The sequence below is a fragment of the Phaeoacremonium minimum genome, assembly GCF_000392275.1.
Source record: "Phaeoacremonium minimum UCRPA7 unplaced genomic scaffold PA7_03_scaffold_496, whole genome shotgun sequence".
NCBI classification, from domain to species: Eukaryota; Fungi; Ascomycota; class Sordariomycetes; order Togniniales; family Togniniaceae; genus Phaeoacremonium; species Phaeoacremonium minimum.
In genome coordinates, this window is record NW_006921398.1 from 463,834 (window position 1) to 477,219 (window position 13,386).

General features: G+C 51.6%; 3 protein-coding genes across 3 annotated transcripts; 1 reads left to right on the top strand and 2 right to left on the bottom strand.

Moving 5' to 3' along the window:
- Window positions 1-13: 13 nt before the first annotated feature.
- UCRPA7_6858 (putative transglutaminase-like superfamily protein) lies at window positions 14-2,130 on the top strand (the record flags this gene model as incomplete). The annotated part of the gene is made up of 4 exons (XM_007919393.1): window positions 14-103; window positions 524-718; window positions 1,247-1,395; window positions 1,479-2,130. The coding sequence occupies 4 exons, from the start codon at window positions 14-16 to the stop codon at window positions 2,128-2,130; spliced, it is 1,086 nt and encodes a 361-aa protein (XP_007917584.1).
- A 722-nt stretch (window positions 2,131-2,852) lies between these two features.
- Window positions 2,853-6,009, bottom strand: UCRPA7_6859 (putative f-box domain-containing protein; the record flags this gene model as incomplete). Its single annotated transcript, XM_007919394.1, has 4 exons — window positions 2,853-3,299; window positions 3,352-5,416; window positions 5,483-5,823; window positions 5,893-6,009. The coding sequence occupies 4 exons, from the start codon at window positions 6,007-6,009 to the stop codon at window positions 2,853-2,855; spliced, it is 2,970 nt and encodes a 989-aa protein (XP_007917585.1).
- Window positions 6,010-12,101: 6,092 nt separating this feature from the next.
- UCRPA7_6860 (putative pisatin demethylase protein) lies at window positions 12,102-12,686 on the bottom strand (the record flags this gene model as incomplete). The annotated part of the gene is made up of 1 exon (XM_007919395.1): window positions 12,102-12,686. The coding sequence occupies one exon, from the start codon at window positions 12,684-12,686 to the stop codon at window positions 12,102-12,104; it is 585 nt and encodes a 194-aa protein (XP_007917586.1).
- Between the last annotated feature and the right edge of the window lie 700 nt (window positions 12,687-13,386).

Sequence of the window (13,386 nt, forward strand, 5' to 3'; positions counted from 1 at the left end):
ATCCATCATAACCATGGCAGACACGGAGGAGCCTCACTTTACGACCCTAGCTGAGCGTATCGCCGCCCTCAACCAACAGAAGAATTTCAAGTCGCCCAGTCCCGTGAATAAGAGGCCCCCGCCCCCTCCCCCTACGGGCCGGCCCTCGCCAGCTCCTCCTCCGCCAGTCGGCCCTGCTGCCGTCGCAGGCCAGAGCAACGGCAACCCTTCAATACCGCCACGGCCTACCAGCAAAGTCGCGGCGGCCCCTGCTCTGCCTCGGAGAACGAGCACGGCTCCCGCAAATGGGCATGCGATAGAGAGTGCCCCAGCACTACCCGGTCGAGGAGGCCTAGCACCACCACCCCTACCATCTAGGAGATCCACAGAGCAGGCCACATCGCCGGCGCTGCCACCGCGGCGGCCGTCGACACAGTCGCTGTCTGTCAGACGGAACTCGAATTCGTCTGAAGTATCAAACTTTTCGAATCTCTCCCTACATCAGACCTCCTCACATACGAGTGTGGGGTCTGTCGATGGACAGCCTCTCCGCAAGCTCCCTCCCACTCTAGATCAGGCCAAGTTACCGCCATTACCCCCTACCCGGCGCGAGTTGGAGGCGCGAGCAAAAGATGCTGCCGAGAAAGAAGCAGCAGCCGCGGCGGCTGCGGCTCCTCCGAGGACTATCCCCGTCAAGGCACCACTCCTACCGTCAAAATCAGCACCCACCATCCCCCGTGTAAGTGAACCTGGGCGACCCTCCTTGCCGCCTCGCCTACCAACCCGGCCACAACCGAATCGATCGCCACGAATCCAAGAGGCGGACGAGGAGCCCCCTGCGCCGACCCTACCACGCCGTCTTCCCCCGCCGCCATCAAGCCATGTCCCCTCCCCTATTCCTCAAGTGAGGGGGGAGAAGATCAAGGGCACGCCAGATGACAGTGCGCCTCCGCCCGTACCGGTCTCATCCCGGCCGAGCGCGGCGCAGATCGAGGCGGCTCATCAACCAAGCGAGGCCGGATGTCTGATATGTAGGGACTTCTCGCGCCCAGATGCCGTGGCTGCGCAGTTCCCAAGCAATAGTCTCCCACGGCAAGACCCCGTGGGCTATCTGGCGCAGGTCCTGTGCGGATCATTTCCGTCTCCTACGGACAAGGCTCGTGCTATTTTCACGTGGTGTCATCACAATATCGCGTATGATGTCGAGGGGTTCTTTGGCGGGTGCATCGCCAGAGGGTCGCCGAGCGAGACAATCTTCTCGGGGAAGGCCGTGTGCGAGGGGTATGCTCGTGTGTACGAGTCGATTGCCAAGCGGGCGGGTCTGGAGTGTATTGTCGTTGGCGGGCATGGAAAGGGATATGGCTACACGCCCCTGGCGAAGGATGCCCCTGTTCCTCCGCGCGATGCGACTGGCCAGTAAGTAATTTTCTTTCTCGATCCCTGCGTGGCTTGAGCCACGTCGTCTACAATGAACAAAACACTGACTGCATGCTGTATAGTGCCTGGAACGCCGTAAAGATCGACAACGGCGAGTGGAAGCTGCTCGACGCCTGTTGGGGCGCCGGCTCCGTGGGCAACCAGCAGTACCAGAAGCACTTCAAGCCCGAGATGTTCACGCGGCCCAACGACCTCTTCGGGCTGAAGCACTTCCCCGAGGACGAGCGGCACCAGTTCCGCAGCGACGGCCGCGCCATGAGCTGGGCCGAGTACATCGTGGGGCCGGTGCGCGGCGAGCCCGCGCAGTGGTACGGCGCCGCGACCGAGGAGGGCCTGTCCGAGTTCACCTTCTCGCCGCGCGAGCGCCACGTCCCCGTGCACAGCGGCGAGGTCGTGCGCTTCCAGTTCTCCAAGATCTGCGAGCACTGGACGCCCGAGAAGAACGGCAGGGGCAAGCCCATGCTGCTCATGGTCAAGATCCACGGCCCCGACGGCCGCAAGGACGACCTCGTCCCCCTCGACTCGGACGGCTTCTGGTGGTGGGCCGACATCCCCGCGCGCGACCTGGGCGCGCCCGGCCAGACGATCTCGCTGTACGGCCTGGACACGCTGAACGGGCAGAGCGCGCGGGGCGTCTCGAAGGCCGAGTTCCTGTCGAAGAAGGGCCGGTGCGGCATGAGCTGGGTGGGCATCGCGGCCTGGGATCTTGTCTGAGGTGGCAAGGCGGGAGAATGGAGGCTACTAATGATGATACCTATACCCCCTTTTGGGATACTATGGCTCCTACGAAGATGTTATGACTACGGAACATGATGACAGTACACATAGATGGGAATAGAGGATATGACTGTAGTAATATATAATATGGCCAATGCCTTGTCGCCGTTGTCTAGAGATTGGATAGTGCCGCCTTGTGATGGTCCCCATAAGCCCATATCATCGGATGTGCACAACTTCTGCTAATTTGTTCATCAGATGTCAATAACTATAACTTAGAACAAGCTCTAAGCCACAATTACCTAATTGTAGCTTTGCTCTGAGCTGGGATGACAACAGCACCATACGTAATGTAATGGCTCACTTATCCTGCCCCGGCCGGCAGCACTTAATAAGGGATTAACTAAGTCGATCTGAAGCCAGCAATCACACATATTAGATGACCACAGCACGACTTTTACCATTACGCTACATATGTGTGTCTAGAGTATCTGTAGATTGCCTTCTCACCGGCCGAACAGCGAATGTCGGATCTCGCAGCCAACGCCAACCACGCCAAATAGCATAGAAGATAGATAAAGCAAGAGAATATGAAGGGGGGGTATTCCCGAGTACCGATACAGTACAGACAGATGGGCAGGCCGAGGAAAAGAGCAGTGCGTTTGTACTCCTCCGAAGATAAGATGGGTAAGCCAAAAAATGGGTCCTTCGTACTCGTATCACAGGCGTCCTGAGACGATCTCCTTCTTGAAGATGCGAACGCCCCAGACGTCGTAGAAGTGGATGTCCTCAATCGTGTCCAGTTTCAAAGAGCCGGGGCCGTCCTCGTCATCCTCATCGCTGGAGCTGGCGCCGTCCCAAGTGTCAAGTGGCAACACGGGGAAAGGTCCGCTCGTGGAAGGCATCGGGGCCTTCTCCTTGCCCTTGTTCTTGGACTTCTTCGTCTCGCTCTGCGGCAGGTCTGTATATCGCACGATGCGGTCTGCCCTGTCGCCGTTGTTGATGGAGACCCACTCCAACTTGAGCTTGGGATAGTGCGACAGATTGTCAACCAAAAACCGCCGAGTCTCGCGCATGACCCAAACGCAGGTATCGTCGTTCCTCAGCTGTATGATATGCAGCGCGCGGAGGTTCTCGAGGTCCGATATGTTTTGCAAGATCGTATGCTGTCAATAAGGTTAGTATTAAAACGGCAGCATATCAAAGAGGTTCACTTACAATTGCTCGAATACCGGTGCTAACGGCAAGCTCCTCGAGGACTCTTCCACGCTTACAGATCAGGGACATGGTCTTTTGGTCCACATCCCAGGTCTCATCGGCTTGGTTCTTGATCATCAGGCGCTTCAGCGTGGGCAGGTGCTTCTTAAGTACGAGACGGCGGATTTGATCGATGGTGGTAGTAGTCCTGGGAGCAAAGCTCTCAGGGGTATATTTCGACTCTCGCTCGAGGATGAAGAATTCGTGTAGCTCCTCAAGTTGAGACACGAGGTTCAGGAAGGCGGTAGAGACATTGTCAGTAAAGATCTTGCGCAATGCCAATGGCTGAGCCTTGTTCTCCTTTGCCAGCAGGTTCCATATAGGCACTTGTGATCCGACGTTAAGCAGAGTTATTCGTTGCAGAGCGCGCAAGTCAAGAGCGTGAGAAAGCACGTTGTACTTTACTGGGATGAGATAAATGCTGAGGGATTGAAGGGCAATGCCTCTAGTAGAGCGCACGTACTCGCTGATACGGCGGTTTTGTGCCTCTGTGTCATCAGCGGTCGACAAGAAAGGGATTTGCTTCTCCGCATCATCAATCTCGCGCTCCACAGAATTCATTTCCTTCTGGATATCCTCGATGCTCTTGCTGAATGTACGCATTTGTTGTTCCGCAGCCGCAAGGAGGTCAATATTGACGCTGCCATCATCTAGGCGAAGTCGTTGTATTTCTTGGCCCATCCTATTGGCCTGTGCTTCGAAAGATTCGAGCCTCTCAGACAATATCTTGAAATTCTCTTTTTGGGCAATGAGGCTAGCAGCCGCTTTACCCACGTTCGACAGCGAATTCAGATTCGGTAACGGAGCAGGCACTGTGGCAGCAGTGCTAGCTACGTTCTCAGGGGAGCTTTCTTGATTAGAGGCAGGCTCCGAGGGAACATCTTTGCTCGAACCTTCTTGGCCGTCGATTACGAGTTGTTCCTCCGGCTCCTCGATGTTGATATCTTCTGGGGATGTGTCCTTCGCGTCATCCTTGGTTTTTGTCACCTTTGGCTCAAAGAGGCTTGTCGTGGCTTCAGGCGCTTTCTCGTCGGGTTTTTGTTCAGGAGTCAGACTCTGTTCAGCACTTGAACTCGATTCACCGTTCGAATCCGACTTCGGAGTCTCTTTGCTCTTTGCCTCCTCAGAAGTGACGTATTTCCTTGCGGCTGTCTCGATGGTATCGAGTATTTCCTGTTGCGTTGCTGAGAAGTTGCCTGAGCCATTCAAGTCCTTCATTAGCTTGTTTGAAACAGCTCTGATTGCATTTATGAAATCCGACCCCGTGGTGCCAGTCTGTTCCTCAGTAGTTACTTTATCGGCATCACTCTCCTTCGGCCGCTTCGCAGACTTCTTTACGAAGTACGGCTCCACATCAAAAATTCGGCCAAGGACTTGTTCCTGGCTTTTCTTTTCCTCCTGAGCTCGGAAAGCCTTCGCCGGCCCGCTTACATCATCACCATACGGATTGCTTCCCGGCAGTGGGGGTATCACTTGGAAGTCATCATCTGGGTCAGAATCGTCTGGATCATCGTCCGGCGGCGGCTTCCGAGCTTGGAGGCCAAGCGAATCTGAGAAAGAAAGCTTTAATTTGGTAAGGGTTCCTGAAGAGTTCCTCACGCAAGATTTGATCTCCGTAATGCTGTCCAGGGAATCGATGTCCAGGACGGACAGGCACTTGAGCTTCTTGAAACCCGATAGAGTGGGTGGCTCTTTTGACAGCGGCGTTCTCCTGGAAGACCTCATTCTCGACGGAGGTTTGGGGAGAGGTGGCGCCGGCGTTGATGTAGGAGGCGGGGCGTAGAAAATAGAAGGTGCAACCGGCGTAGCGAAGGAGAGGGATGGCGGTGGTGGCGGCATCGCGATCACGTCTGTGAAGTGATTTGACAACGTAGGAGGAGCTGTGATGGGCGACGTGTATGGAAGAGGCGGCGGGGTCTCGTATAATGACGGACCGGCTTGCAGGCGAATGTGGACATGGCTGAGGGTGTCGATCTGATGAAGCGCTCGGTAGACTTGTCGACTTAGTTCGACACGGATGTTCCACCTGTTCAGAGAAGCATGTTAAGCATAAGAGGCTTGTCAAGAGACCTTTTCTATCCGCGCAACGAACCTGAATGTTTCCAGAGACTTTGCCTTGCGCAATGTCAATAGCAGCAGAGTGTTCATAAACTTGCCGCAGCTGACATCGTACAGATATGCTTTGTAGGCATTCTCAGCCTTCTTCCCGGCGCTCAGTGTATCAAGAGATAGGTCCCTCAGGTGTTTCGCATAGTCATATTCGCTTGTGACAAAAGTGTCTAGCCCGCCAGCCAAACCGTCTATGGACGAATCGAAAGACTTATCGTCTTCGTCGGGGAAGACAATGTGAAAATTCCGATACAAATGCGAGGCTGCGAGATCTCTAAAGTGCTTCGAGACAAGGGACAGACAGATAAGGTCGCCTTGCGAGCACTGTGGGAATGCGGTTAGCAAAGAGATTGAAAGATTCTACGTATTGAGGCATGATGGTGGAGCGCATACATGGCTGAAGATCTCCTTCTGTGTCTCGCGAGGTAGGTCCAGGAAGGTCAGATGCCTGTTCGTGGCGGTTGGAGCCGAGGCAGCGTCATCCCCAGACGACTCGGTGACGGACTCCATGGGAGACATCTGCCAATATTGGCAAAAAGACGCAGATTCGCGCGATCAAGATTGATACGCAAAGTCTTCTGTATTCTCTGCAGTGGACAGTCGAGTGAGGTCTCAACAAGGACGACGGTCTGGGTGCCGTGGGAGGCGCCGATCAGCGAAGAGCGCGCAGTTGCAAAGACGCCGGCGAGACAATGAAGGCTTCGTCGTAACTGTCTGGAATCGCAATATGAAGGGGAAGATGAGGGATTGGGAAGAGCTGGATGCTGGACGATGACAGGTGTCGCGGATCGGCGAATGCGGTTGCGCTTTTGTTGGCTGGTGTTGCAGCAGATGCAGCACAAGCAGCGGCGGGGATGCCGGTGGTGGTGGAGAGTGGAGTGGTGGGGGACGCACGCAGTCAGTGGAGAGACAGTCAGCCAATTCCTCCACTGCTAGCTCACTTAGCTAGCTCTAACGTTATGTGGCCAGGGACCTAAAAGCTACCTAGGTACCGCGGCCTCCGGATTGCAGCGCTAAAATGGAGGCTGAACGCCGAAAACGTGGGGTACCCAGCTAAGGTGGTGTAATTATATCTGTCTACCTACCCAATCCTGGCGGCATGGATCTTACGTCCAATAAACTTAAGATAACAGAGATCCAGCAGTGAGATAGTAAGGGTAAATTGACTGGTTTGCAGAAATTCTAAATCAACTCTTGTTTTTTTGAAGCTTCTACAATACAGCATGGCAGAAATCAGCTGTGGATACAAGTCAACGTGGCAGCTTGTCTATGTCTTGGAATGTTGTCACCGCTCAGAGAGGATCTGAGACAACGATTGCTTAAAACATTTTCTAACAGGTATATTTCCTCTCGAAGGTGTGGAGCTTCAAAGCTTTTGGTCTTAATTCCACCAAAAGCTGACGCTGAAGCTAACGCTTAGCCCACGAACATAATGCCACCATCCTAGAGGTATATACAGAGTGTCCCCCGGCTCCAGGATGCAATCCACAAACGGTAGTTCACGGAACATACCTTGCCGTCCTGCTAAAGAGTCTTCGCGGCCCTCTGCTGTTTCTTCAGCCTCAACACTATTCCCGTCTTCAGGGTCTACGTCCCAGCCTTCTATGACGCCCACATCCACAGCGCTCGTATTGCCCATCTCCACTCCAGCTTCTTTCCCGCGGGCTCTCATCCTCTCAGTCTGTAGAGGCGAATATAACCGGACATACTTGCGCCCTACAATTTGCACCAGTAGATTATGGTACGGATCAGTGTGTAGTGGCGTGATTGTGCCGGGTGGTCCGAACCAGGCATTCAGCATAGGGGACTCAAGCTCTGGCTGATCCTGAGAAGGGTCTGTTGGATGCGATGGCGGTGCTGTATAGCAATAGTCCGGGATGAGAATGTCGTTCCGCAATTGAGGTAACTGCGTAAAGAGCTGATGCTGGGCGAGGTAGGCGACTGTCCGGGGCTTAAGCGGCTCAATACGAGGCGAGGCATCAAAGGTAGACGAGTCGATATAATCGCGTAGAAAATCACGAAAAGGAACAATCTTCTGACCCCAGCCCTCATCAACATAGCTGCGTCCTATCTCCACAGGCACCAAACGGCGACCATTGAAAGTCTGCGAAAGCAAGTAGGCGGGAGTATCCCATGGATTAGTTGTGCGGGCTGGCCACCCTTCTGTGATGTGGCTAAAGATCAATGGCTCTGGGCCAGCCCTAACCTTTGCTGATTTGTCCAGGTAACTCTGAAATTCATCCAGAGACATCGGTTTGAATCGCTTGATAGCATTCTTCACAGGCAGCGTAAACGGTTCTCTTGTTGAAAATTGAGGCTCGGCGTTTACACCCAAGCTCTGAGACGAGGCCAGCTTAGCCCTCTTCCTCGGGTGATCTCCAACATCGTCTTCGGCGCAAAACCTTGTATCTCCTTCCGCACATACTTCTTGTAGAAGGGCCAATGCTTTGTCAATCCATCGTCGACCTCGTTGATATCCACCTGCGCCAGCAAGGATAAGGGCTAGATCCAGGGCCTTGATCATGCCATCCAGCAGGTCGCCTTCCGATGTCCACTCTTGAGTGTCTTCGCCATTTTGGAATTCGGCTCGCGCAAGGAAAAGAAGGCTGAACTTGAGAATACTTGCATCCGTGTAAAGTTGTCTCCAGGAGAGAGGCAAATCTTTATATAAATAGGCGTAGAACTTCCCGTAGGCGATAGATATGATATCATCAATTCTCTTCATAAGAAGCTTCTTGTCTCTCCGGCCGTCATCTGAGAGCTCCCTGTTCCTTTTCGCTGCAGTGGGACTAGCCACCGATACGTCATGATCGTAAAGATCCAAAAGCCTGGACGCTTGTCGTTTCAACAGCTGTACGAGAGGTTCACCACAACTAGCCAAGGTCTTCGTATTGCGATCGTCCTTGTCATCAGCTACAAAAGCTGTCGACGCACCTAGAATGGCACTGCACTCCACTCGGATCTGTCGGGCGGCAGACATACAGTGAGCCCGCAAACTGTTTGCCATTCCGCCTACTCTTGATTCATTTCGTATTGTCAAATCCTGTCACCCCATCTTCGTGCTTCGTGGCGCGGCGGAAGCTGCAGAAACCAAACAGGTTGCTCGACCCAAAATGACAGCTGAATGTTGAAGAAACAGCGGGTCACCATGGTGGAAAAAATTGTGGGGACCCTAAAAAGTGCTGTAGCGATCGGTTAACACAAGCTAGCTGCTACCTGGGTAGGTACCGGGCTTGTATTAATAGCAACCTAAGACGTTTCTTAACCGTCAATCACAGTCTTTCTTAAGTTTTCTCTAGTTATGCTTCTTTTGACTGCCTGTGTTACCAGGTCAGTTTTCGAATCTATCGGTATTAAATACAAATCAGATCCCCATCCATAGTTTTACACATTACCTCCCAGTGTTCTGCAAATAATGAAGTGAAGTCCGAATATTCTGCGAGATCATACCTCTTCCACACCTCCTGAACCGCACTAAAAGCCCGGCTGATATTTGGCATCCCGCGACAAATCTCCAGCTTTTTGAAGATAGTTGTCGACAGAGCACGAGTTTCTGGGATGATAGCCTGACAGGAAGCAATGAAAAGTGGCCAAAGAAGACCATGTAAGAACCCAGAATGGTTTACCGCAGCCAGGCAGCAATTAAGAGCTATAGTGGCTCTTCGGGGGATTTGTAAGAGCCGTGGTGGTTGAAAGACGCCACCATACAGACAAATAAGAGCACTTTCGCGATATGCCATCGCCATAGGAATAGTGGAATCCGTGTATGTCAGCGTTGCAAGCCATTCTTGGAATTGTTCTGTTGCGAAGATAGAAGGAGCTGGCGTGTCGTAAATTGCTGTGTGTGTATCATCAAAAACTGGGGGGACCCAAATCTCGAGTTTATGCTCAAGAGACATAACGAAGGATGCCTCCCTCTTAAGAGATTCGGTATATAAGATATCGACTAAAGTGTCCAGCAATGGCAGTAACGTTTCCATAGCGCAAGTTGCTGGTTTGATAGGCATCTCTGGGTGCTCAGTGAGTAGTCTTTGCATGGGGTGCTTTTGATAGAGGGAGTTCATAAGTGGCGATGAAGTTGACAATGCTGCAATAATAACATTAAAATGAAAAGTCTGTAACAACCTATAAGCTTGTGTCCTCTTTGTGTGGAAAAAACGAAGATGATCTCTTCATACCCTTAAGAGAAAATCGGAGGCTGGTCCTTCTAATGGCACCCTGAATTGCCCGACATGCCACCATTTGTTGAGCTGTTCTGCAGCTGAAGTTCTTTGGCCAACAAGCTGTTTTGGGTTAATAACTAATCGAATATTACATTAATCGCTCCTGACTTACAGCATTATCATACAGCACTAGCATGTCCATTGCCAATTTTGACTTTTGATCAGTGATGTCGTCTAAGCCTAGATTGAAAAGCGTTCTTTCAAGTGTCTCTATTGGCTCCTTGAAACTCATAGAGTAGTCTCGGTGTGTATTGCAGCGCTTTCTCCACGACTGGCAGACCTGGAACATACTGCGTATAAGGGTCCGGTGACTATCTGTGAAGCTGCTTCTAGAATATCTCGGCAAATGCTTCAATGCCTCAAGACGTCTAATTAGGCTCTCAACACGAAATTTGAGCCACAAACTTGAGGCTGGCAGAATTCCCCTATTTTTTAAATGAGCTCTCGTGATCTTTAAGATTCCATGAAGTATGAATGGGTTTGCGGTTGCCTGAGGCAGAATGAACAGTTGGAGAGGGTTGGTCCCTTCTCCCCATGATACAATCATAGGGGACAAAATGTTACAGAAATGCGAGATCATCTCCCTTTCATGGTGGTCTGCCGAAAATTCATGGAAGGCTGGAAATATGAATTCGGCCAAAGGCGACTGGCAATCAGTACAACCCCTAGATGGTGGCCGAAAATTCCAAGGCAAGGGAAATTCCTCGTTTAAGAGACGCGGTGTGCTCATATTCGCCATCTCAAGTGTGTAATCCTCGAAAGCGCCATCCGATATAGCCACAAAATGTTTATTAAAAATCTGTTCTAAAGCCTGATACGCGGGACTGTTTACAGTCGCAAAATCGTGTTGCAGGTCTGGGGGCGTGTGGAAGACAAGATTCTCAGGGGTCTGACCTACACAAATATCAATACCATATCATGTGTTTCAGACAAGCAACTCACTAGAAGTTACCGGACTTGCATCACATAAGATCGAATCGTGCGTCTTGAGAAAACGCTCGATCTTACTTTCTGCAACAGACCGACCTCTAAGGGTAAACTGGGTCCTTTTCCCTTCAAGGTCACACCTACTCTTTCGCTTCTGAATGATCGATAACATGTCTTTCGTTCCGATATTCTTTCGAAGGTTCCATTTATTGAAATGCCTTCTGTACTGTTTACGTCTTGAGGAACTATTAGCGATATTCTAGACACAGGTACACTGTTACGTGCGTTGCTGAGAAGCTGTGTTGGCTCTTCATAATCTCCATGACCTCTGGTAAGCCATGGTTCTCGTCCCAGTAGAGTCGCTCGATAATATGTCGTCGAATATCCCAATCATGCTCGCTGGATGGTCGACATGGTTTGTTTGCATAATGATCATTCGGGATGGTCTCCATTGCGAATAATCTGACAATTTTGACAGAGTATGATTAGCAAGGCTTGGAAAAAGGCCGATGATGCTCAACAAGAAAAGCGGCTTATATAGCAAAGCCCAAAGGCTGCTCAGCACTTCACCGAAGCAGAGGGGAGGCATGTACCCAATCACAGGCTTGAACAAAGTGGCCTTGCATGAGAGAAAACAAGAGAGCCAATCAATTATTCCGGCTCAATGACTACCTGAATGCCTGGTGTACTGCGGAACGAGCCACACATACTTCAGAAGCCTTGGAGTATTCTCACCTCCAAATAAGGCTGCCTGAACAGACTGGGGTCCCAACCTAGGGTTATCACATTGTTAAGAGGAAGCTACTCTTGAGAGAAGGAGAAGTATATACCACAAACTTTGTTTTGTGATTTTGCTGAAATGATGCCAATCAACCGAGAGCACTGGGAAAATGTCTAGGAATTCCCCACCCCTTCGTATTTGCAAAGCATTGAGGCTCTGGCCACACTGGACATCGACAAGATGGTGTCATAATCCGGATACTATACTCATGGGAATACGAAGATTAGACACAGCCGATCACCGCACATATTTCAAGAACACGCTTGATCAGGTCGATCAATCTGGCGACTTTCATTATCTTGAATTGGCAGCTCTCTATGACAGAGACCATCTCGAATAACTTATGTTGTCTATGACACCGAAAGCTATGATCATCCAAATCACATAAGCAATGTATCGTCATACTTCAAAAGAAAAGTGCCTCCAACTAATGATTGTCAAATCCGAGGCTCATCTGGTAAATTAAGCCCATCTCTTACTTCCATCGGAGGCCTAAGAGGCATTCATACCTTATTGGCTGTCTGACAAAGCCTTATTCAACACGCGTGATGGTTACCCACTCATTTGACTGAATGAAAATACCTGCCGAAATGGAATGCCACGGATTTCCCGGGTTGACTACTTGGAAGTCGTACCGCCGCAAGAGCTACCACATATATGAGAATCAGGGATCAGTGGGCTTGGAGTTTGCTTACCTCGACAAAGATCTTGTTTAGCTCAAGCAGTGCGACTGATCTCCCTAAACACTGCCATTTCCCATACTTGAAAATAAGCTCCCAGGTACTCGTCATCGTCTTGAGTTGGGCCTCCGAGGCGTCCAACCACCGTTCGGGTCGGAACATGATCGCGTCACTTCCATATATAGCCTTGTTGTGCTGTACGCCGAACGCCGCCCAACCAACATCCGTCCCTTCAGGCACAGGGACGCCGAGGATGACATCGCCGCCTTTAGGGACAGTTGTGCCCATATGCCCGACGACAGGCGGATGCACCCGCAGCCCCTCCCGGATGACTGCCTGCAAGTACGGCAGCGTGCGCGCTTCGGCGTCGGTGATTGGGTTAGAGAGCCGGCCTTCCGATGCCGCCGTCCGGATTTCCTGCGTCAGCTTCCCGTAGGCCAAGGGCGATGCAATGAGGTACAGCAGTGTCGTGCGGATGGCTGTGGCGGTCGTGTCGGAACCTGCGATGATCTGCACCAGAGTCTCGCCCTCTGCTTCTTCCCGTGTCAGGCCATGTGCTAGGAAGGACCCCAGCATGTCTTTCCTTGCAATCCCCGAGTCGATACGTTCTGCTACTACTTGCTTTGCTACGCTTGAACACGTGGACAACTCTTGTCAGCACAAGAATCTTGCCTGTGTTCGCTAGGTGAGCAAGGGGACTCACGCAATGAATTTCCCAAATCCCACGACATCATGCTCTGAAGGCATGAGCCGACGCAAAAGTCTCGTCTGTAACAATCTCGCAAGTGCCGGAATGACCGAGAGGACCATCATCACTGGCATACTATCTTCCGTCATTTTTATATACGAGTGCACGTCTGCGTCCTGGTCTAGATACCCAAACTTCTGGCCAAAAGCTAGCGAGGTGATGACATCTAGGGTAAAGTATTGCGCCTTCTTTGAGAGGTCCATTGGCCGATACTGACCCTCCTCCGATACATATTTACGCTCAATGAGGTCGAGGAACGACAGGACCTCTCTGTCGATGGTGCTTTCCAGGGCCTCGTTTTCTTTGCCCGCATACTAGAAGTAGACCAGGCGATCAGCAACTGCTTCACCAGGAGGGCCATGAACGCTCACGCCAGCTGCCATCTTTGCCCTAAGTTCATTGTGCCGGTCATCATCTCTCATGGATATGAGATTGTCTCGGGTCGGGTCGAAGCGAACTGCATCGTAGAATTCTCCCTTTTTGTATGGCGAACGGACAGCCCACATGCGCTTTATTACTTCAGGGTCG